The 25,516-nt window shown below is 39.8% G+C and overlaps 1 protein-coding gene across 1 annotated transcript in view; it reads right to left on the bottom strand.

The window, feature by feature from the left end:
- Positions 1-1,319: 1,319 nt before the first annotated feature.
- Positions 1,320-25,516, bottom strand: part of UGDH (UDP-glucose 6-dehydrogenase) — a 34,164-nt gene continuing 9,967 nt past the window's right edge. The window contains exons 3-12 of the mRNA XM_037138019.2: positions 15,025-15,126; positions 12,272-12,472; positions 11,962-12,159; positions 10,922-11,069; positions 8,916-9,010; positions 7,077-7,207; positions 6,482-6,615; positions 5,991-6,082; positions 5,767-5,877; positions 1,320-2,624 (exon numbers count right to left, since the gene is read on the bottom strand). Coding sequence (XP_036993914.2) covers positions 2,514-2,624; positions 5,767-5,877; positions 5,991-6,082; positions 6,482-6,615; positions 7,077-7,207; positions 8,916-9,010; positions 10,922-11,069; positions 11,962-12,159; positions 12,272-12,472; positions 15,025-15,126 — 1,323 coding nt within the window. The 3' untranslated portion in view covers positions 1,320-2,513. The remainder of the gene's footprint in view (positions 2,625-5,766; positions 5,878-5,990; positions 6,083-6,481; positions 6,616-7,076; positions 7,208-8,915; positions 9,011-10,921; positions 11,070-11,961; positions 12,160-12,271; positions 12,473-15,024; positions 15,127-25,516) is intronic.

Genomic DNA, 25,516 nt, shown 5'->3' with positions numbered 1-25,516 from the left:
TTGAGTTAGAGGTGAATTTTCTCTTATTTTACAGATGAGGAAAATTAGGTTTTCAGGTAGCTTAGCCAAGATACCACATGCTAGTAGGTAACGCAGCATTCAAAATTTAAAGCTGGAAGTCAAGTGGAGGAACAGATGACTTCTGGAGAGCACATTGTGGGAGAGAGGGCTTAGTTTTTTATATATCCTTCTGTATCGATATGATTTTTAAAAACCATTTCCACGTACAATTTTCAGTTTTAGTTATGTTAAAATTCTCACCAATATACATTTGGCCCCCACCAAAAAAAAAGAGTACCTAAGAAAAATAGAAACTGGTAATTTTTTTTAAAAGTCTTAATTGTCTTAGTAGGAGAAGAAAAAAAGGCTAGCCACATTTTTTTTTTTTAGTTGATCTTAGGAAGGAGGAGAGAAAGTGATGTGTAGTTCCATTTATGCATTCATTGGTTGATTTGTGTATGTGCCCTGACTAGGGGTTGAACGCTGGTGTGCTGAGATGCACTCTAATCAACTGATCTGCCTGGCCTAACCACATTCTTGCAATGTTCCACACAAAGTTCTCAGATTGCTGTGTCAAGTTATCTCCCCAGTTACTTTGGTTTTTTTCCTCCCTACCACAAACATCAAGTCTGCATGGCTCTCAGCTGTCTTTTGTCCATTTTCCTCCACTTACCAATTCTATTAGCTCATCCTCACTTTCCAATCTTATGAGTAAGAGCTCATCTTGCATTGAAACACTCGGGTGTTTGCCTCTTTCAGGGGTCTAAAAATTTTTTCTTGAAGGACCAGATAATAAATATTTTAGGCTTTTCAGGCTAAGGGGCAAAATTGGGGACTTAACTATAACCACTTATAATGTAATTATAGCCCTGACTGGTGTGGCTCAGTGGATTGAAGACAACCCGTGAACCTAAGGATCACTGGTTCGATTCCCAGTCAGGGCACATGCCTGGGTTTGGGGCTAAAGACAACCTATTGCTGCATCCCTCATACATCCACGTTTCTCACCCTCTTTTTCCCCCTCCCTCCCGTGGGTTATGCTGTTCCCTCCCCTCTAAAAAAATAAAATCTTTAAAAATAAATAAAATGTAATTATATAAAAAATGCTCATCTCAGAGGCAGCTGGCCAGACGTGGCTTATGAGCTATGGTCTGCTGACCCCTAGTCTACTTGCTAAATTCTCTCCCTTTCTCGCATCATCTGAACATGTAATGTATGTAATGCCCTTTTCTCAAAAAATAAGTGACTTTTTCCTGCTTAATGCCAGACTGTCATGACTCATTAGTTACTTGCACTGTGACAAAAATACACCCACACAGTTGTTTTTGCAGAATATTTTATTTGTGTATTTGATATCTGTACAGATGTTTCTGTCCTTATCTTTATACTTGTCACTGTTCTTCCTGAACCGCACTAATTCCTAAAGGTAAGGCCTGTATCTGTTTAACACAGTTTGTATACTCTTAGCAGAACATAAACATCGAATGGAGAGCTGATACATTTCAGTAATAATAGAACAGAAATCAAATGTAAGTCAGAAAGAGACATAAGAAAAAAGATGCAAATACAAAAATTCTTATTATAGAATTATACATGATTTGTAAAACCTGTCTTTAAGTTTTGGCTTTCTTATTTAAAGAAAAAGGGGAAAACTTGCAACAAATAATAAAAATAAAAATGCAAGTTCAAGATAAATATTTTTGGCTCTTGGACTAAAAAATAATGATCAGTGAGGAAAAACTCTTGAGAAGTGAAATGAAATGGACCCCAGTACTGATGTTCCCTCCTGTTTTAAAAAAAAAATGCCTTTAATCTTATTTGAATTGATTGGAAATGAATTAGTGATGACCTTTTTAGGCTAAAAAAACCCAATAACACAGTTTATTAAAACGAAAGGGTACTTCTTACATGGAAGCACAGGAAAAAATATTAAAACATTAAAAAGAAAAAACACGAAAGGCCCCATTCTGTCCATCGCATCCCCCTCCTAAATTCGCGGTGACAAGAAATGCTCTGGAAGACACCTCACCCAGGTGAGCCAGGAACCTCTAAAATCCCCAGGACACTTTCTGAAAGGTGAACAGGGTTTGCCCAGTACTTAGCAAGCAATTTTATGATTTAAAATACATATTCAATGACAACTAATCGAACTGACAAACACTGAAAAGTGCCTTTCTTTTTACAATGTGATATTAAAGTGCAGCCTACAGATACGTATTTTCTAAGGTAAAAAGTGTTTGAAGGTTTTGTTTTACAAAAATTGACACCATTGAAATCAACATGATTGATTTCTTGCCACTCATCCAATCACTGAGGTAACAATATTATAAAAATATGTAAAAAATATTATAGATTCATAATTACTAGGTATGCAGATTCCCAGAACTAGTATAAATTGATTATTAAAAAAAATAGTTTTGTTTCCTTAAAAACTTGGTTCATTTACCATTAAATAGCAAATAGATACTTGCTATCCTGAAGTACCAAAAAAATTACAAATCAAAATGACATGTTTATACTTTGAGTTTCTTGTTAGGTGGATCCTGAAGACTAAACTTTGGAATTGCACTAGAAGGAGCATATGGAATTCTCTTTGAAGACACCTTTTTGCCAATTGTTTCAATCTAGAAAAAAAAGATTTTAGAAAGAAAACGATTAACCAGTATAATACATAAATGTAAAAACTCTATCATGAAGTGTAACTAAAGAGGAAAGCAGAAAATATTTTCCAATTTTTCGGAGCTGCTATGAAAGATCTTTGTATCTTCCCCTATTTTTAATGTTTCTAGAATCCATGTACATTCTACTGTTTTAAGGGAGTTATTGTAATAGTTTTATTTATTTAATCTTTATTATGATTTTAAAGATATATTTTAGTGATGATGCTGTTACAGTTGTCCCATTTTTCTCTCCCCTTTATTGCCTTCTGCCCTGTACCCCCTCCTATTAGCACCTCCCTCCCTCCTTAGTTCACACCCATGGATCATACATACAAGTTCTTTGGCTTCTCCATTTCCCATCCTGTTCTTAACCTCCCCCTGTCTATTTTGCACCTACCATTTATGCTCTTTATTCCCTGTACCTTTTTCCCCTCTCTCCCACCACCCCATCCCCACTGATAACCCTTCATGTGATCTCCATTTCTGTGAATCTGCTCCTGTTCCTAGGGGTCTGTCCAAACAACTCTCCTGTGAGGCCGGGAGTTTCTTCCGCGGCCACAGCAACCCCCACAGGTGTTTTCAGTCAGAGGTCTGAGGCTTTATTTCCCCACTGGAGCCCTGGGTTGCGTGGTCTGTCTTGCTCCCCAATTGTTCCTGCTGGTTTATCTGCACACAAATGTGGGACCACCCAGTCCATCAGCCACCACCTTGCCTAGTCCTCCAGCCTCCTGCCTTGCCACAAGTCCTCTCCGCCTTAGCTGCCCATCTTCACCCCTGCCACGGGTCTGGATGAATGTTTCTTCTTTAACTCCTTGCTTGTCAGATTCCCATACAGTTTGATTTTCTGGCAGTTGTGGTTATTTTTTGTTTTTAAATTTGTTGTTGTCCTTCTTTTGGTTGTGCGAGGAGCCACAGTGTGTCTATCTACACCTCCATCTTGGCAAGAAGTCCATTCTACTTTTCATATGCACATCTAGACACTCTCACTCCTGGCAGTCCCAACACCAGACTCTGCCCTCAAACAGGACAGAGAATTCTATGCCACTGTTTTAGTAGCATATGTGAAAGCCATTAAGACAACAGATTCCAGTTAATTCACGTTCTCTCTCATACTCTATTTTCATGTCCATTTCCCTTATTCTAATGAAGTTGCATAGGTTCTGAGAGCACAGATTTTAGGAGCTCAGGCTTTAGATTTGAAAGGTGCCATTGGAATCCTGACTGATAATTGCTTTGTTACCTGAACTCTCTAGGTCTCTTTCCCTTGGTTATAAATGGTATTGCCACCACCTACCTCACAGGCTGTGGTGCGGACTGTATCAGATAAAGCACTCAGCACAGCGTTTGGCACACCAGCTGGCCTTGGGTGAAGGGAGTCTAATTTCATTGTGCACATTACATTTTAAACTCTTTCCATATATCTAAAATCACCAGTCTTAACTTTAAAGACCGCTTCTTTACTAGTCATAAGTCTATCTCCTCTCTACTGCAGAGATAAATATACTACACAATTTTTTATGTCTTTTGACTTTAAAATATTTAATTCTGACTCATAACACAAAGAAAGGATTTCTGCTTTGTATGAATGGTCCTATTCAGTGACTTACAAAAATATCTCTATTTAGTGTTTCCATTCCTAATTATTTTTCTTAATGCTTTCTAGGGAAAGTTAACTTACAACAACCAAAGCTCATTTGAAATATGCATCTCTTTACATATCTTCTTCCTTACAGGAGTAAATCAGGAATTCGAGAAAACTTATCTATGCCTTGCAAGTCATCCTTAAAAACTGACATTGCTGAGCTATGTCATGACTGGAAAGTCGTGTTGTTACTTGGAAAGGAGGCGGGGGACAGGAGAATCCCCAAGGTCTGTGATGAAGTGTTAGCAGACAAGGACGCCATTGGATCTTGCTGCAAGTGAATCTTTCACAAATGAGAAATGAACAGTCAATTCTAAATAAGATCTTCAACAACTTGCTGGCAGGTTAAGAGAACCAGATCAGATATTTGGAACAGAAGATGAGCCCTGATCAGTGCGCCCAAGACAGCTGGTGCTGAGCAGATACACACGGCCCGCTCTGAACACTGTCCCCTTGTGCTATGCCAGGGGCTATGCTGACAGCCATTTCCTGGCACAATTATTTTCTCTTTTCTTTAACGATTTTATTCATTTCTTTCTTAGAGGGGAAGGGAGGGAGAGAGAGAGGGACAGAAACATCAGTGTGTGGTGGCCTCTCATGTGCCCCTGCACTGGGGACCTGGCCTGCAACCCAGGCATGTGCCCTGACTGGGAATTGAACCAGCAACATTTTGGTTTGCAAGCCAGCACTCAGTCCACTGAGCTACCCCAGCCAGGGCCTGGCACATTTCTTTATCCTTCCTGACCTCCTCCGCCTGAGCCTCCCACCCCATACACACTGCTGTGAGGAAACAGAAAGTAGCTCCTTCTTATTAATACTTTTGGGACCCCCAGTAGTACTGAAATAGATGTAACATGTAAGTGTCTGATTCTGGACAGAGGTTTCTATCAGGTCTCTAAGCATTCCACAATTGATGGGCAAATTCTGGGCCAGTGCCACTGAAGCTCCCACACTCTTCCTTCGGACCTCTCACTGCACTCGGACAGTTTCAGAATTCAAAAGGCATAGGATCCTAATCCAACATGTGACGACCATACTGCATTTTGCAGTTTTTAAGACATCACTGCATAGGGATAGAGACCTGGCCCCCAAGGCGTCAGTGTGGCATAGACAGTTCAGTAGAGCAGCTTCGGAGGTTCCAGGAAGAACTTTTTGTGTGTATATTTTCTTGATCTTTATGATACGAGGTCAAGCAGGACATAGTTTGTCCCTATAAAACAGGCAACTAATGACTTCCTACATACTATGTAATAAGGGACACCAAGACCGAATGCTTGTAAAATGAAGGACAGAGTGGAACAGTTACAATAATGCCAGAGACTTCCCAGAGAACTGATCCACACTCCTTTTGTCCCAGAGTTGTGTTACTGCTAAATTCGAAAATATTCAAATTCTACAACGCAATGCCATTAAAAAGCACATGTGTGAGCACACAAATAAAACGAGTCCCCTGGTCGTGCTTACTTGGAAGCCAATGGTTTGTAATTCGTTGTGGAGCCCATCTAGGACACGCCGCCCGTCAAAGATGAAGGCTGGCTTCAGCATTTTCTTGTGAATACGTTCATAATCTAATTCCTAGGAAGCCAGAACCAAAGGAACAATGAGAATTCACACCCCAGCACATACTGAGCCCTGACTTTAACAGAACGCCTCTAAAACTGCCCTTAACACCACTTCTGTCACCTCACCTTAAACATGTCCCACTCGGTGCAAATGACCACAGCATGGGCACCATCACATGCTTCATATGGATCCTTGGAAATGGTCACAAGTCTGGACACTGTAACAACAGCAAAAAAAAATGGCAACAGGAAAGGAGTTGTTGGAAATTGTGCACTAACGCGAGGGCTGCCGGGGGAGATGAGGGTCTGAAAGAGGAGGAGGGGTCTGGTGGAAGTGTGAGGGGGACGCTGGGGGCATGGAAGCCCCCCATGCCCGGAAGTATCTCCTGGGAACCTCTAAGCCTCTTTGGAATCTGAAGGGAAAATCATGACAGTTAACCCACAGCTCCTCGCTTCAAATCGGAGTTGACGAAACAAATACCTAAGGGTTTCGCTAGACACGAAATGGAAATGGGGCCTACCAACCATATAAATGATAGAAACGCAGCAAAGGTCCCCGTGAACAGACGAGCCCTGAGGCTCACACTCAGAGTGGTTCGTGGGACCCGACGCCTTACCTTGGTCATCCTCCGAGACGCCCGGATGAGACAGATCCACAACGATTTGTTCCCTTGGTACTTTCGGATCATATATGTGGAGGTGTGCACCCTCATCCATCAAATATTTGCTAATATATATACTAGAAGACTCTCTGAAGAAAAACAAAATCAGTATTCCTAAGCTTTTTAAATGGCATATATTCTAATGCTTTAGAGGTTTAATACATAGGTAAGATTCTATATCTTGTGAGGCTATGGATGTTCACTTTATTTTCATTATTTTTTAAAGGCTTTATTTATTTATTTTTAGAGAGAGGGGAAGGGAAAGAGAAAGAAAGGGAGAGAAACATCTGTGAGTGGTTGCCTCTCATGTGCCCCCTACCAGGGGACTTGGCCTGCAACCCAGGCATGTGTCCTGACTAGGAATCGAACCAGCGACCCTTTGGTTCGCAGCCCGCTGGTGTAGCTGAATCCACTGAAATCCACACTATTTTTATTCTTTACACTATATACATACAGGTATTTCAGGCATTCATCCACCAATCAAACATCTGAATAAGATAGGGAGTTAACAGTCTCTCAAAGGGGTTGAAATATGTCAGAGAACTGATACCTCGTATCGCCAGTGTCCTTTTTGAATGCAAACCCCAAAATAGCTATCTTCTTATCCGTCACTGTATTAAACAGACCATCGATGATCCGGGAAGCAAACCTCCTTCTCTGGTAGTCATTTATATCTATGACCTGAAATTACATGAACAGTTATGCAATGATTTGTGCCATACACTGCTTTAATGGGGAGTACTGCTGTGTGGATCCAAGCCTGACAAATTAACAGGAGACAAAGGTTAACTAACCTCTTTAGTACCTACAGATTAAAAAGCAAACAGAAGAAAACCCACTCCCCTCTCCTTAAAGGCATACTAAAATCTTTAATTTGCATTTGGATTATCTTTCCAGGCATCAGACTGGGATGGGTATGAAGATGGATACACAGCTAAGTGTCAGCCCATTTGAGGGCCAGCCTGAGTAAAGCACACAGAGAGCAGGGTTCTCCTTAGCTGACTGCTCCGGACCCTGGGGCAGCAAGACTGTAAGCAATCAAACCCCAAAGAGAGCGCTCCCATGTGCTTCCTCCACCCCTCACCACACTGAGTGTGAGCAGAATGTGGACAGAGGACAAACAGAATAGAGTCACAGCTGCCTCCAGATGAACCAAGACACCGTGAACATTTGGCCATTTTTAACTAAATATTGTGGGGAAAAGTCTCTGATCACCTATCTGTTACTCTCCTGTGAGTTTATAAACAAGACTTCATATTGGTGACCAGATGAATATAAGGAAAGAGACTGCTTTAGCGTGTGTGGGTTTTTTTTTTTTAAGGCTCTAAGCTTCTAGAAGCTGTATTTAAATCCTGAGAACTTGGGAAATGAGCCCCAAATGTTGGAAAAGCAAGCCTTTATCTGCATCTTTCCCACACAATGGGGAAAAACAAAGCCATCATGCTGCGTTGAGTATACATTTCCATGTTCAAAAATGTGCATTTCCTTATACTCCCACCCAGCACTGAAATTTGAAAAACTACAAACTTGGAGGGTTAATATTTGGGAGGGGTATGTGTACTGGCTGGTATCTTGGATAAATTACTTAACTTTCTAAGTTTCAAGTTCCTCATTATAAACAAGAAGTGATTTTAGTGATGGGGACTATAATGACTAAGCAAAGTACTTAAAAGAGAGCCTGGCACACAGTAAGCACTTAATAAATGTTAACTCTATTTCTAATTTGAGGTCTCTAATTTGAACTCTCTAAATCTTTCTCCCTCTCTCTTTTTTTTTAATCCTTACCCAAGAACATTCCTTCATTGCTTCTAACCAGGGAGGAGGAGAGAGAGGAAGGGAGAGAAACAACGACATGAGAGAGAAACATCAATGGGTAAGGTACCACCCAGATGGGGGATTGTACGTGCCTGGATCAAACCCTCAACCCAGGCATGTGCCCTGACAGGGAATCATACCCCAAAACATTTGGCTACAGGACATCACTCCAACCAACTGAGCCACATCCAGTCAGGGTAGCTCTGAGAATCTCAAAGGGACAATGCAAATACCAGCATATGTAAACCACTCGAAATCATTATAATACAGGTTCTCCCTTTATTCTGATTTTATGCCTTTCAAGATAAAGACTTATAATTTAGAGTAAGTTCTTGCTTTACTCTGGCAGCAAATTTAGTTACAAAATTAGAAGAGATAATGGTTTATCAGAAACTTTCACCACAGCTGATTAGCAAAAGACAAAAAACACAGAAACCCAATTAATAAATCTAAAATTAAAAAATTAAATATTAGGTGAGTTCCTGGAATAAATAAATCCTATCAAAAACATTTCACATATCCAGGGTGACATGTTTTAAATTAATCATAAGTTGTTGAATATGACGATTAATACCTGCTGCCAATAATGAGCTACTTCAGGCAAATTCAGAGCTTCACAGAGATAAACCAAATTCAGAACATCTTTTTGAAAGCAGCTCCCACCAAATCCTAAAGAGAGAAAAAAGGAAAATGACAACATTTTCACTGAAGAATCGTGACAAATTTCGGTCACACTAAATCAGAGGCTCTACGCTAGGATTTTTAATACTAAAATTCAAACACTGGAAAATTAGTGGATTTATAAATTGTGTGAAATTTGCAAGCAACTAATCAATTCTATATATAAAATCCAAATAATTTTGTAGCTAAAGTTTTATTATTGCTGTATTTTCTATTTTCTTCCCTCAGTCATCAGACATCACTGCCTTACATACCTAACTGTAGCACATGGCCAGCAAGCTTTTATGAGCCAGAAAGTAAATATTCTCATCATTGTGGGCCATGTAGTCTCTGGCATAACTCTTCAGCTCTGCCTTTGTAGCTCAAAAAATATCATAGCCAATATGTAAACAGCAGTCCATATCCTTAACCACTTGGCAACCTTGTCTGCTATGCCAATATGTAATCGAATGGCATGGCTATGTTCCCATAAAACTTTATTTACAAAAACAAGCTGTGGGCAGGATTTGGTCACAGGGCCGTATTTTGCCCACCCCTGTTCAAGTGCAATCCTACAGAGAGGGTTGGCATGGGCTCTGGAGTCAGAAACACCCAGCTGTATGACACTGTCATCAGCTGTATGACTTCGAGCACGTTGCAAAAATGTCCCTGGACCTCAAACATCGCTGTGAGCATTGATAATGAAATACACGAAGTGCTGGTTCAGAACCTGGTGCACACTGTGCCTTCCAGCAAACAGGAGCTATTTTTATTAAGTGGTAGCTAGAAGAAAATATCAAAAAGATAGAAAAGGCCAGGGAAACCAGTAGTGGAAATTCCATCACGTCCTAGAAAAATAGGAAGGGCTGGTAATGGCCCAATCTATAAAAGGCTCCATTTACTTTTACATCAACCTTATTAACTTAAATCCCAAAACACAGTCAGATCTCATTTTACCTGGTAGTTATATTCTATAAAGCTGCCTAATTGGCAAATACTGAAGCACGGCTGCCAGGTGAAATACAGGGTTAGGTTCCTGTGGGTTTCTGGTCACATTTTCATCAGCCAATCAAATAATCTTGCTTTATGTGTTTCTGTTCAGAGACCCCTTATTTAATACATATTGTCGATTCATTAACATTGAACTCGCAGACATCAGCACTACCACTCATGGAAGAATGAAGCGTAAACACATCTCCTTGGAGGCACACCACAGCACTCTAGCACTTCAGAACACTAGACAGCACTGCAGCAATATACTTGGAAATCATTTTAAACAGTGAAACCACCAACAAAGAGCATAAAAGTGAAAAAATCTTGGTACTCAACAGACCACAGAGGAGAGCACATGTTTGCAGTGTGAAGGTAAAACAGGAAAGCAAGAGCATTAATGGCCTTACTCAGCTTCAGCTGCAAGTGCATGTGTCAGCTGACTCAAATTTTCTGCTACTCTGCTCATGTCTGCAAAGCACCACAAAAACACCAGGAATACGGATTTTAGGGCTGCAAAGTAACTTTAGTAACTAAGCTAACTCACATATATGGAATCTGCAAACAATGAAGATCAGCAAGGCCACACTTCCAAAAGTTTATTAGTGAGAAAAGCAAATGACCGCAAATTTTTTACTACTTGCTTTGAGTATTACTTAAGTTATTTATTATGTGGTCTCTCAAACTTGTTCTTACTAAATACTAATTTATTCCTCCTAAAACACTGAACTGTGCTTATCCCACTAATCACACAGTAATTATTAAACAATGTAAGTAACCGGTACTTCATTTAAAAAGAACCTGATAAGATGAAAGCTACATGTATAATACAATAATTATTCTAAGTGCATTAAGTCAAACAAAGACTACCTTATATTTAGAGACCTAGCTAAATGATGCCACTGTATGTACTAAAAGTTTTCAGTTTACCAACACTGGCTTTCAGAAACTTATTTCCAATCCTCTGGTCCATTCCAATGGCCGTTGCCACCTCTTCTACATCAGCTCCTGTTGCTTCGCAGAGGGCACTTATAGAGTTAATGCTGCTGATTCTCTGGGCAAGAAAAGCATTCGCTGCCTTAAAAAATGAAAAGAAAAGAAAAACTATGATAAGCTAAAACAGCAATTTTATATATCTGGATTATATTTTATCAAGTTGATGCAAATTACTGAGGGAGATTTAAGTTACTGATGGGCTTGATTTGAGGAGGCAATAGATAGATTGATAAGGGAAAATAGTTAGAAACTAAAGGTGATTATGAAAGAGGGTAAAAGAAGGGAGAGAATTACTTTAAAAATTACTTTTTTATTCTACCCTCTTTTTTTTTTTTTACATTTTATTAAACTTTTAGACTTCCAGCCCTGATTGGTGTTGCTCAGTGGATTGAGTGCCAGCCTGTGAACCAAAGGGTCACTGGTTTGATTCCCAGTCAGGGCACATGCTTGGGTTGTGGGCCAGGCCCCCAGTAGGGGGCGCACAAGAAGCAACCACACATTGGTATTTCACAAACTCTCCCTCTTCCCCTTTCTCTAAAAATAAAATCTTTTTTAAAAAAGAATTTTCCATTGTATTTTATACATTAATATTTGATCCCCCTTGTGGAAAATGTTTATAACTATTTCATAATGTATAAGAATATTATCTTCCAAGCATACCCTTTGTTAATATTAAGAAAGTAGCCCTGGCTGGTGTAGCTCAGTGGACTGAGCATGGTCCTGCGAACCAAAGGATTGTGGTTCGATTCCCAGTCAGGGCACATGCCTGGGTTGCAGGCCAGTTCCCAGCAGGGGACACATGAGAGGCAACCATACATTGATGTTTCTCTCCCTCTCTCTCCTTCCCTTCCCCTCTAAAGATAAATAAATAAAAATCTTAAAAAAAAAAAAAAAAAGCTGCGTAACTTAACAGGTTTAAGAGAAACAAATCCTTGGCTTTAAACTTAATGGAGAGTTGAATGCTATGTACCAACCAGCTTGGAAAGTTCAGAAGACCAAGTGTTAGTGGTGAGGATCTTTTCTTTGGGCACCCAGTGCTCATACACAGCACACAGCGCCTGCACAGCTCTCTGGCCCTCTGGGGTCTCATCCCCTCCAATCAGTACTCTGTCTGGGTTCTTTAGGTCCTTGATAGCTGTTCCTTCCGCCAAGAACTCAGGGTTGGACAGAACCTAGAACCCCAATGCAAAGAGACTTTTAAACTAGAATTAATTATGGACAACTTCAAGACATCAATATTTACATAAGAAGAACCAGAACCTAATGCTTCCTTTTTTTAAATACCTGTAAATTCAAGTTGGGTTTTGTGTTTGCATCAAATATTTGACGAATGCTTTCTGCTGCCCTCACGGGAACCGTGCTTTTCTCAGTCACAATTTTATAGCCCTGTGAGTTTTGTACAATGCGTCTGGCACAAGCTTCAATATACTTCAGATCTGCTGCCCGGCCTTTCCCCATTCCGTAGGTTTTTGTTGGAGTGTTCACCTGGTGGAAGTATCCGGGATTAAGAACAGATTATCTTTGAGACACTCAATGATTTCAGGAGAGGCCCTGGACCATCACTTAGCTAGTCAAGTGGGAAGTTAACGATCATCAGTACAGCTGACTAATCTTCCATTAGTTCCTAAAAGAACAGTACATTTTGTAAATACAATCACCAGAAGGAATAGCTCAAAGCATCTGGAGAATTCACTCACTGAATTTTGGTTGAGAATCACTATACATGTGTCGGATACTAGGGCAGGCAAGATCCAAGCTAAGCCCTGGAGCTATAAAAATGAATGAAACAGTTCTTATTCTAAAGGAGTTCACAATCTGAGATGAAATGTAAATGTTTTCTTCTTTCCTCTCTGCATTGTATGTATTATCATGTTCTTTAAACTCCTTTTCACTCTCCATTATAGACCTATATTAATAGCTTTGAAAAATGTTTGCAGTATCATTCATAAATATTTCCTTGGCTCCTTAAAGCTAAGAATTATGTAGCATCTTCAGGATATATACTACTATGTAGACAAAAACTATCAAACAGACAGAAAACTGAATCATGAATCCCGAACCTAGGCATTTAGCTTTGGCTTAGCTATATTATACAACCTTGAGGAAGGGCCTCTGTTTTGCCTCAATGACCTCGTTGGAAAATGAGGATAACATATTCTCTAAAATCTAACATGTGAGTTTTATAATCCTCTAATAAAAATGAAAGTACTCTGAGAAGTTTAAAACTCTGTATGCAAGCAATTTTTGAACCAGTAGTAAGTAGCACCAATTCTCCTCTCTTGAAAAGCTTATAACTACTGAAGAACAAAATGAAAAAAATCAGGCCAAAATAAATAAAAACTTGAAGATTGAGTTGCAGTGTGAAGAAAGAGTTGTTTGCATGTGTGAAGCAACTTAGGAAAAGACTTAGTCATGGAGGTCAGGGTGCAGTGGAGTACACAGGGGCAATGAGGGCAAGGACAAGGTGAGGTGCGTCAGAGGTTCGAGGTGATAACACGGCTTCCTCTGGTGAAGGAGCTCTGACGGTAACAACTGAAAACCGACTGGCAGAAAACTACTCCTATCTGGAATTTCCTGAAAAATAATCTGGGGTGGGAAAGAAGTAGTAAATGAAACTTGATCAGCCATTATAACTTGACAATGGAGAATGAGCACTATAAATAGGCTTCATCATTATTACTCTCTTCATCTTTTGTACAAGTTTGATATTTTCCATAATGAAAAGTATACAACAAGCAAACTGAAAAAACTGACCCAGAGGATAATGGGAACTGGATGTGTTACATAGCAATAAGTACCCTAACAGGCATATAAAGTAACCAGAAAAATTCAGGGCCGCGCAGGTTAGACCAGCTGAGAGGCATATGTAAAATCAGCTGTCAGACCACCCTACAGTGGACTCTACTGCTTGAGAATGAATTATTTTTTAAAATATTTTTACAGAAAATTCTCTTGTTGCCATTCCAGGCTCTGGTTATCCAAACTAAGATAACCAGGAATACCTTATTCTAAGAGTCCAAGTTAACACCAAGTATCTAGTTACTGCAAAATATTTTCTCTGCCTCTCCCCTAATCTTCTGCAGGCTTTAGTAGAGGATGGGTAGATGCATCACACAGGCTGCCCCAATTTCTCTGAAGTAATCAAAAAAGCCAAAAAGAGAGACTGGCTTCATTACTACATTCTTCTGCAGTTCAAAGTTCACCAGTCAGAAAACAACCCCTTTTGAATAACTTAAAGTCATTAACAACATGCGTACAGGGGAGGTGGACCTAAGGATATTATTGCTTCCTTTATCTCATGGGACGGGTCAAAGCTCACACAACTGGCTTTCCCATTTATTTCTCAGGCACTAAAGGTCTAAATTAGGTCTTAAGTCATATACATCCTAGCTCAGCTACAATAACTATACCCTCACACACAGAATATGTGAGTAGACAGTTACCAGGACAGCAAGAAATAAGTCACCTTGGTTCAAATATTGTATTACCAGAGTTCACCTCCAAGCACTGCATTTTTTTTTTCATTACAAAGGTATAACAGTTTAACCGTATTGTGAGCTCAAGGTGTCTGCAGAGTAGCCTGACAATCTAACCAGCAGATGCCAAATTGTACGCAATTAATCTAAAATGAGTTTTGGAACATAATTCAACTACATAGGCGATGCCTGTAAGTGTGCAAACAAACTTTACCCACCTCTCTTTACTTGACCTCTATCAACCAGAAGAAAAAAGAAATGATGAAATAAATACACCAGTACTACATGTGCTCACAGATTACCAGCACCTCCTATTCCAGATCTCAGACCAGAACTTTCTCTGAATGTACTTGTTTAATGATGTGAAATGACATATTTGACCGAATGATTATAGGGTTTGGTGAAGTGTTAGACAAAGTCACTGACAACCAAAATTCAACTAGACAATGCTACTCTAAGTAATGCTGTGGCTCAATACAATGGATTTACTATCGGAATAGAATGAAACTTCTGTCTAGACAAGAATACATGAAAACTCACACAGCAAAGGAAAATACTTACAGAAATAAATACGAGATCGGCTTCTTTAATGGCATCATCAATATTGGTAGAAAAGAATAGATTTTTTCCTCGACAGGCTTCTACCACTTCTTTTAGTCCTGGCTAAAAAGAAAAAAAGAAAAGGAACTGTACGTACTGTTTACCAGTCCGATGAGATAACCTAACAGTACAGCATTACATGTGAGAAAGCAGAAGTTTATATTAGAAGTTAAAGGTCTAGATTTCCTCTCAAATATCTTTGTAGAAAAATCAAAGATCAAACACCAAAGGCCATAAGTGTACATTATATAACATTACGAAATAAAGAGATTAAATGTACCACAATTGAAGCAGTAGGTCATTTTAATGCTTTGTCATTGTTTACTGTGGGCCTGCCTGTTTCATAAGAGATAATAGTTAACTTGAGTATCAGCACAATTATCAGCAAACCCAATGTCTTCGTGATTTCAAGCGAACATTTGATTTCACATTATTCTTTAGCCCCCAAGAATTTAGGCCAAACAACTTGTTGTGAAACAGTCAATATTTATACATACATAAACATATTTTTTCTAAGTCCTATTGTAAGAAACACTTTGTTAAGAAATTGATTTTTAGAGAGAGAGAAACACTGATTTGTTGTTCCACTTATTTATGCATTCCTTGGTTGGTTCTTGCATGTGCCCTGACTCAGGAGGTTGAAACCACAACCTTGGACTTGGGCTGTTGAAACCACAACCTTGGCATATCTGGACTGCTCTCTAACCAGCCAGGGCAAGAGGCACTTCTAATGAAAACTGTTACTTTTCCCATACAATTTATCAGGAGAGATACTAATGTTAAGAATATTAAGCTGTGTTAACACCATCTAACAGGTATTCCTGTGCCTCTCCACCCTCAAAAAAAAAATCAGGCCTAAACTGATAAGACCAGTCCAATCAGCAAAATCCAGACTGAAAATTTCTGCAGGATGAACAACTTTGGTTTCTTCAACAAACTAAAGAAAGAAATGGAGAAAGACTAAAATATTCTGGCCTTAAAAGATACTTAAATGATATAAATCTGTTGTGATACATGGATCTTACTTGGATCCTGATACAAATGAACTATTGGAGGGAGGACACATATCAGAATTCTGATATTAAGAAACTGTTTAAAATTTTAGCAGGGATAATGGTGATGTGCTTAGGTTTAAAAACAATGATTATTTTTAGAGACACATAATGTGAGGCTCACGGATGAAATCATAAGTGATCAGGATGGTTGCAGTGGGAGGGGGACTGACCCAGGTTGGTAAACTGTTGAAACAGATGAGGGGCCCATGGGGATTCATTCTCCTAATCTCTGTGCTTTTATTACATTTGAAATTTTCCATGATGAAAAGAAAAACAAAACAAAAACAAAAACCTAAATCACTGTAACTCACTTTTCTTGGGGGAGAAGTTCAAACAATGCCCACAATCTTATGGTTGTTCACATAACTATCCATGTATATAGCAAAGTGAAAAGCCACTTCAGGGGCTACAGGTTTAGAATTATATCCAGAGGCAATTCACTTTTCCTTGTGATTCTGAGGTCTCTGAACATAAGCAATCAGGGGAAGTATAAAATATAAATTCAATTTCCATTACTTTGACTAAAATATTTACCAGGACCAGCAAAATATATGAACCACTAAAACCATGAATATAATGTCATCAGTCATAGAAACCATTTCCTTTTTATAACCCAGTCAAAACATCTTTTGACTGGGTTATAAAAAATGAGACTACAGTGTTATGGGGTTTGGGGATTTTGCAGAGGAAATTTAATTTAGTCCTATACATAATCTTCTAATACTGTATTTAAATTAAAGTAACCTAAACTCAGAGCAATGCAGAATTTATACTAAGCTTCAATAAGACCTCAAAATTAACAACTACATTATTCTACTAAAACCAATGGAATATTTGTAATCTCTAAAAATTGTGCAGGAGCAATTAACAATATAGGTTCTACCTCTTACAAGATTCATTATGTAATTATCATAATTAGTATTTAGAATTTATATGATACTTTTAAAATTTATTTATTTATTTATTCTTAGAGAGAGTGGAAGGGAGGGAGAAAGAAAGGGAGAAAAACATCAATGTGTGGTTGCTTCTTACGCATTCCCATCTGGGGACCGGGCCCGCAACCCAGGCATGTGCCCTGACTGGAAATAGAACCAGCAACTCTTTGGTTCCCAGGGCGGCACTCAATTCACTGAGCCACACCAGCCAGGGCTATATGATACTTTTTATGGAAGAACTGAAGACCTGTCACAAGGTAAAATTATCTTTAACTTTACTCAGAAAAAGGAAAGCAAATTAGCAACGACGATTTAATAAATATGGTAACACAAACAAAATATTTTAACTGCTAAATATTAACAGTATCTACTATACTATCTTCTGAGTAAAAACTTAACTACCTCACTACCATATTTCTTTCTCATGGAATAAATAATGACTACTTTTTTATTAATATAGTTTTCACCCATTAAACATAAACCTACAAGATTAGAAAGAACCACAGTAAACATAAACTCATGCACCTTAGGTATACTTAGGAGGGTTTTTAATGTGGCCTCATAAATCTTTTTTACTTATCCTCTGTTCTGAGACTACAGACAGTTTACAATGGTTCCACTTAGAATTTTTTGACTTAACAATGATGCAAAAACGATATGCATTCAGTAGAAACTGTATTTCAAATTTTGAACATTGACCCTTTCCCAGGGTAGCAGTACACAGTACCATACTTCCTCAAATGATTCTGGCCAGCAGCAGTGATGATGAGAGATACTCTACAATATAATGTGTTGACGGCGTTTTTTGGATATCATGTTTATAAAACACTCAATCCTCCCCTCAATGTCCTTGACCATGGGTCCTTTATACTTCTTCCCTGACTTGACCCTTCTCCAGATGATTAGGTGTATTAGATGCATTTTTGACTTACAACAGGTCCAACTTACAATGGGTTTATCTGGACGTTACCCTATTCATAAGTCAAAAAGCAGTACAGAGCAGGTCATGTGTACTGCTCTAAACCTTTACTATTCACAAGTCCTTGACCCAACACTATCCTTTTTATCTTCATCAGAATATTTTATCTCTCAGTTCCAGACAGTTAAGATTACCAACATGTCAATCACCTTTATATCCTGTCTCCACTAACAAAACTGTCTATATCTCTTTTCATTCTTGTTTGCTTTCCTCCAGTCTCCAAGAAGAGGCTGTCAAGACCAATTCTGTATGAGTTTCAGGTGTACAGCAATAGTAAACAATGACATACTTTACAAAGTGCTCCCGTATCCCAATACTTTCAGTACCCACCTGGCACCAAACATAGTTAGTACAATATTACTGACTATATTCCTTATGCTTGTACTTTACATTCCTGGGACTACTTTGTAACTGCCAATTTGCACTTTTTAATCCCTTCACCTTTTCCACCCACTCCCCCAAGCCCTCTGCTCTCTGACAACAATCAGTCTGTTCCCTGTATGAGTCTGTTTCTATTTTGTGTATTCATTTATTTTGTTCTTTAAATTCCCCATATAATTGAAATCATATGGTTTTTATCTTTCTCTGACTTATTTCGCTTAACAGAATAACCTCTAGATCCAACCATACTGTTGCGAATGATAAAATTTCATTCTTTTTTATGGCAAGTAATGTCACTTGTAATATACATACATATATGTAGCATAGCTTTTTTATCCATTCATCTATGGACCAGCACTTGGACTGCTTCTCCATCTTGGCTGTTGTAAATAACATTGCAATGATCATGGGGGGTGCATATATTCTTTTAAATTAGTATTTTGGGTTCCTTCATATACTTACCCAGAAGAGAAATTAATGAATTGTAAAGCAATTCTGTTTTTAATTTTTATGAGGAACCTCTATTCTCTTTTCCAAAGTGGTTGCACTAATCTGCATTCTCATTAAGAGTGTGCAAAGGTTCCCTTCACATCTTCACCAACACTTGTTAGCTGATTTATTGACAACAGTCATTATAACCACTGTGGTTGCAGAAGATGCTTGATATGATTTTAATTTTCTTAAATTTACTGAAACTTGTTTACGTATATTTTATTGAATATACTATTAGTTTTCCTAAAATTTCCCCTTTTATCCCCCCTCTGCCCTGCACCCCACAAATGTCCAGCATTCCCCTTCTCTTAGTTCGTATCTGTGGGTTGCACATTTTTTTGAGTTCTCTGTTTCCTATACCATTTTTTACCTCTCCCTGTCCATTTTATACCTATCAATTATGCTTCTTCTCCCCTGTATCTCACCCCCCCCCATTCCTCCCTTCCCCTTCCCCACTGAAATCCCTCCATGTGGTGTCCATTCTTCTGATTCGGTTCCTGTTCAAGTTGTTTACTTAGTTTTTGTTTTTGTTGTTTTTCTTTTCTTTTAGGTTCATTTGTTGATAGTTGTGACTTTCTTGTCATTTTACTGTTCATATTTTTTATCTTCTTTTTCTTAGACTAAGTGCCTTTAGCGTTCATATAATGAAGGCTTGGTAATGATGAACTCCTTTACCATGACCTTATCTGGAAGCGTGTTACCTGCCCTTCCATTCTAAATGATAGCTTTGCTGGATAATCTTGGATGTAGGACCTTGCCTCTCATGACTTCAAATACTTCCTTCCAGCCCCTTCTTGTGTGCAGTTTGTTTTGAGAAATCAGCTGATAGTCTAATAGGAACTCCTTTGTAGATAACTGTCGTCTTTCCTCTTCTGCTTTTAGGATTCGCTCTTTATCTTAATCTTGGGTGACTTAATGATGATGTGTCTTGGTGTGTTCCTCTTTGGGTCCAACTTCTCTGGGACTCTCTGGGTTTCCTGAAAATGTTTTGTGTCCTAGTATGGGGTCTATTCTAGAAAATATTACATGTGCACCTGAAAAGAATGCATATTTTGCTGCTTTGGGATATAATGATCTGAAAATATCAATGAAATACATCAGGTCTAGTGTGTCATTTAAGGTGTATCCAGATTTTCTTTCTGAAAGTGGTATCCACTGATGTCAATGGAGTGTTAAAATACTCTATCATGGCCCTGGCCAGTGTGGCTCAGTTGGTTAGGCATCATCCTACAAAGCAAAAGGTCACTGGTTCAATCCCTACTCAAGGTTCATGCCTAGGTTGGGCTCATGTCCCCAGTTGGGGCGTGTATGAGAGGCAACCAATTGGTGTTTCTCTCCCTTTCTCCCATGTTTCCTCCTCTCTAAAAATAAATGTCTTATTAACCACCCCCCATCATGACTGTATTACTGTCAATCTCTCCCTTTATGTCCATCAAGATTTTTTTCCAAAATATATTTTATTAATTATGCCATTGCAGTTGTTCTATATCCCCCCTTTATTCCCCTCCACCCTGCACACCCCCTCCCCCACCATTCCCCCCTTTAGTTCATGAACACGTGTCTCGAGTTCTTTAGATTCTATATTTCCCATACTATTCTTGCCCTCCCCCTATCTATTTTCTACCTACCATATATGCTACTTATTTTCTGTACCATCTCCACCCTTCTCCTTCTCCCACTCCCCTGTTGCTAACCCTCCATGTGATCTTCATTTCTATGGTTCTGCTCCTGATCTAGCTGTCCTCTTAGTTTGCTTTTGTTTTAGGTGTGGTTGTTACTAACTGTGAGTTTGCTGTCCTTTCACTGTTCATCTTTTTTATCTTCTTTTTCTTAGGTAAGTCCCTTTAACATTTCACATAATAAGGGCTTGGTGATGATGAACTCCTTGAATTTGATCTTATCTGAGAAGCACTTTATCTGCCCTTCCATTCTAAATGAAAGCTTTGCTGGATAGATCAGTCTTGGATGTAGGTCTTTGGATTTCATGACTTGGAATACTTCTTTCCAGCCCCTTCTTGCCTGTAAGGTCTCTTTTGAGAAATCAGCTGACAGTCTGATGGGAACTCCTTTGTAGGTGACTGTCCTCTTATCTCTTGCTGCTTCTAGGATTCTCTCCTTCATTTTAATCTTGGATAATGTAATGATGATGTGCTTTGGTGTGTTCCTTCTTGGGCCCAACTTCTTTGGGAGACTCTGAGCTTCCTGAATTTCCTGGAAGTCTATTTCCTTTGCCAGAACGGGGAAGTTCTCCTTTATTATTTGTTCAAATAAGTTTTGCACTTATTCCTATTCCTCTTCACCTCTGGTACCCCTATAATTCAGATGTTGGAACATTTAAAGATGTCCTGGAGGTTCCTAAGCCTCTCATTTTTTCTGAATTTTTATTTCTTCATTCTTTTCTGTTTGATTGTTTCTTTCTTCCTTCTGGTCCACTCCCTTGATTTGAGTCCCAGTTTCCTTTCCATTACTATTGGTTTCCTGTGCATTGCCATTCATTTCATTTAGTTTAGCCTTCATATGTTCCTCTAATTTGTGACTAAAATCAACCAGTTCTGTGAGCATCCTTATCACCAGTGTTTTGAACTGTGCATCTGAAAGTTTGGCTATTTCTTCATCGCTTAGATTTATGAGCTCTGTGGCTCTGAGTTGTTCTTGAGCCATATTTTGATCTGTTCGTGCCTGTTACGTGTGAGGAGCGGAACCTTAGTTTTCACCAGGGCGGGGCCACCCAGGTCGCTGGTTTGTGACACAGTATGTGGGGGCGGGGTCAGAGAGGGACAATGGCGGTTCTCTCTGCTGCTTCCTCACTGGGGCCTGCGCAGTCCATCTCACTGCTTGCTCCTTCACCAGTTTATCTGCGGGAGAATGTGTGACCTCAATCAGCCCTCAGTGGGTCCACCACCTTGCACCCTCAGTGGGTCTGCCTGCTTCTCCACACCTGGGATCTGCCCACAGCTAGTGGCGCACCTGGGTTGTGTGCCCAGGTCAGTCCGGTGGATCTTTCCTGCCTGACCCTGCTCTGCTGCTGGCTCTGCCCCTCTTACTGGTTTGGCTGAAGGGTTAGTTGTCAGACTTCCGTGTAGTTCGATTTTCTGTGGTTTGGCTGCCTTTTTGTTGCTAAAATTTTGTTATTCCAAAGGAAGTACTACCTCGTCACTTGGTGGAAGCAATGTTATGTATTAGAGTAGTGGGAGGGTTTGTTTTCTTTCTATGTCTCTTATTACAGTATTAAGTTTTAAAGTCTATTTTGTCTGACACAAGCATTGCTCCCCAGCTTTTTTTCATTTCCCTTTGCATGAAATATCTTTTTCCAAATCTTCACTTTCAGTCTGTTTGTGTCTTTCATTCTGAGGTGGGTCTATTTATAGAAAGCATATATACAGGTCTTGTTTTCTCATCTACTCAGCTACCATATCTCTTTTGATTGGAATGTTTAATTCATTTACATTTAAGGTGACTACTGATAGCTACATATTTATTGCCATTATATTCTTTATAAGTATTTTCTTTCTTGTTCTTAAATAAGTCCCTTTAGCTCTGGCTGCTGTGGCTCAGGTGTTTTGAGTGCCGACCTGCGAACAAAAAGGTCACCAGTTCTTCCCACTGAGGGCACATTATTGGATTGCAGGCCAGGTAGCCAGTTTGGGGTGTGCAAGAGGCAACCAATCTATCTCTTGTATATTGATGATTCTTTCTCTCCCTTTTTCTCCTTCCCTTCCCCTTTCTCTAAAAGTATATAAATAGTCTTTAAAAGGTTTGTTTTTTTTTTTAACAAGTCCCTTTAACATTTCTTGTAATATTGATTTGGTGGCAATAAATTCCTTTAGCTTTTTCTTATCAGTGAAGATCTTTATTTCTCTCTCTCTCTTTTCTTTAATGAAAGCCTTGCTGGGTATAGTAGTCTTGGTTGTAGTCCCTTGCTTTTGATCATTTTGAATATTTCATGCCAATTCCTGCCCTGGCTGGTGTAGCTCAGTGGATTGAGCGCTGGCCTGCGAACCAAATGATTGTGGTTGATTCCCAATCAGGGCACATGCCTGGGTTGCAGGCCAGTTCCCAGCACGGGACACAAGAGAGGCAACCATACACTGATATTTCTCTCCTTCTCTCCTTTCCTTCCCCTCTAAAGATAAATAAATAAAATATTTATTTTATTTATTAAAAAAACATTAAAAAAAAGAATTATAACATGCCCTGGCTGGTGTAGCTCAGTGATTCCACTGATTCAGTAGCTCAGTGGATTGAGCATGGGCCTGTGAAGCACAGGGTCACTGGTTCGATTCCCGGTCAGGGCACATGCCTGGGTTGCAGGCCAGGTCCCCAGTAGAGGACACGAGAGGCAACCACACATTGATGTTTCTAACCCCATTTTTTAAAAATTTGTTTTCCGACTTTTTTATCTTCAGTATATTTTTTCCCATTACCATTTAGTCCCCTTACATTCCTCTCCCCCCTAATTTTTTAAAATTTATTTCTGGTAGACAAACATCAATGTATAAGAGATACATTGGTTGCCTCTCACATTCCCCCAGCAGGGGAACCTGGCCTACCACCCAGGCATTGCCCTGACCAGGAATTGAACCTATGACCTTCCAGGCTACGGGCCAGTGCTCAATCCACTGGGCCACACCAGCCAGGGCTATCCCCATTTCTAAAATTCTTTTTTATTTTTGCAGCTGTATGGGTGTTTACTGCTACCTTGTCTTCCAAATCACTGTTTTGATCCTCTGCTTCATCTAATCTACTGTTAATTCCTCTAGTGTATTCTTCATTTTAGTTATTATACTCTTCATTTCTGATTGGATTTTTTATGATTTTATGTGGTTTTTAATGCTAACTGTCTCTTTTTATAAGTTCTCACTGTGTCCACTCACTCTTCCCCTAAGTTCCTCGAGCATAACATTGTTTTGAACTCTGTATCTGGTAGATTGTCTGCCTCCATTTCACTTAGTTCTTTTTCTGGAAATGCCTCCTGTTCTTTCATTTGATGCATTTATCTTTGTCTCCCCATTTTGGCCGGTTCTTTGTATTTGTTTCTGTGTATTATGTAGTTCTGCAATGTCTCCCAGTCTAGGTACAGTGGTTTATGTAGTAGGTGTCCTATAGGTCTCAGTGGTACAGTCTCCCTGATCACCTGAACTACGTGCTCCAAGAATGTCCCTTGGGTAAGTTATGTAAGCACTCCCTACTATAATTGAGTTTTGATTGCTGTTGTCCCGTCTGTGGGAGGGGTTGATCCTCAGGCTGGCTGACTATGAGGATTAACCCTGACCACTCAGCAAAAGTGTACAAACAGTTATGCAGGGGCTGACCCCACAAAGGAGAATTTGCCCCAACAGGGTCTGGTGCCTGATGAGATCTCCCTTTGGCTATGCCCGGGAGCTAACTGGGTTATGCTCTGATGTGGCCTAATGCCCATTACCTGGTATGTTTGTTCTGGGACCTCTGGGGAGGGGTTCTAGTACAGATCAATGCCAGCTACTCCTTGTAACTGGCCCTGGGTTACTTGTTTAGAGCTACGAAGCAACCCAAACTGCCTCTGTTGGACTTTAGTATGTGTGGGAGGGGCCAAGTTGAGTACCAAGGCCAGCTTTCACCACCCACTTGGGACCTGCAGCACTGAACCTGGGGACAGATCAGCAAAAGGCCCAAGGCACCCCAAGATCCCCCTCTACTGCTGGCTGTTAGAATGAGTCACTAAAAGAACCTCCGGTGGTAGTCCAGTTGCATGAGATAAGTTATTAATGAGTCACCAGGTAGGGGTGAGTAGTGTTCAAGGGTTGATACAGATTCAAACTGGGCACCATGCTGGGTCTGAGGACACTCAGCAAAAGTCTCTGTGTACACTTAGGCCAGCCACCACCCACTTGGGGCCTGCATACCTTTGTGGTGGGGAAGGGTCTTGGGGAGTTGTTAGGGTGAGGCTGGCAGAATTCATCAGGCTAAAACAGTCCAAGATTTTGCTGTATGGAAGGAAGGACTCTACACAAGAACAGTGGTGCAGGTCAAGAATGTGGGGGCGAAATGTCCCTTGTCTTAAGAGTCACAAAACTCAGTCTCTGCCACTCCCCAAGTTCACCCTGACCTCCTTGAGAGCTTCCCTTAAGAAAGTCTGCACTGCAGGCCCAGGCTGACCACAGACAGCCAACTCCTCCACAAGGCCCTGAGCTTAAAAGAGCAAGACCACAGTGAATTAGGAGGGTGGGGCTAATGTTTTCCCCCAGGCAGATGCTATATGGAGGTGAATGTTCAATGTAGGAAACCATTCTGTGTGGTGTGGGCCTAGCTCCCAGTGGAAAGCAAGGTCCAATGCACAGGACCCACACCCACGGATAGGTTCTCCTGTGGGGAATAAGGCCTGCAATGTATTTAGGCTGCTTTGAGACTTGCTTTTGCTAAAACTCCCTCATCCTGAATTGAGGCAAAAGTAACTTCCTAAAATCCATGCTAAACCTACCAAGGATTAGTGTAACCGGTTCAACCACTTTTCCCTTTTCATTTGCAAATATCCTTCTTATGTGATGTGATTAGCAGCATTGGCTTCTTTGTTTTGTGTAAAAGGTAACCACCTAAAGTGAACCTATGCATAGTAAATGAGGGCCATCATGTAA

Source organism: Artibeus jamaicensis, unplaced genomic scaffold, assembly GCF_021234435.1.
Source record: "Artibeus jamaicensis isolate MK-2021 breed Jamaican fruit bat unplaced genomic scaffold, CSHL_Jam_final contig_76, whole genome shotgun sequence".
Lineage (NCBI taxonomy): Eukaryota > Metazoa > Chordata > Mammalia > Chiroptera > Phyllostomidae > Artibeus > Artibeus jamaicensis.
This window is presented reverse-complemented; position numbering and strand designations above follow the sequence as displayed.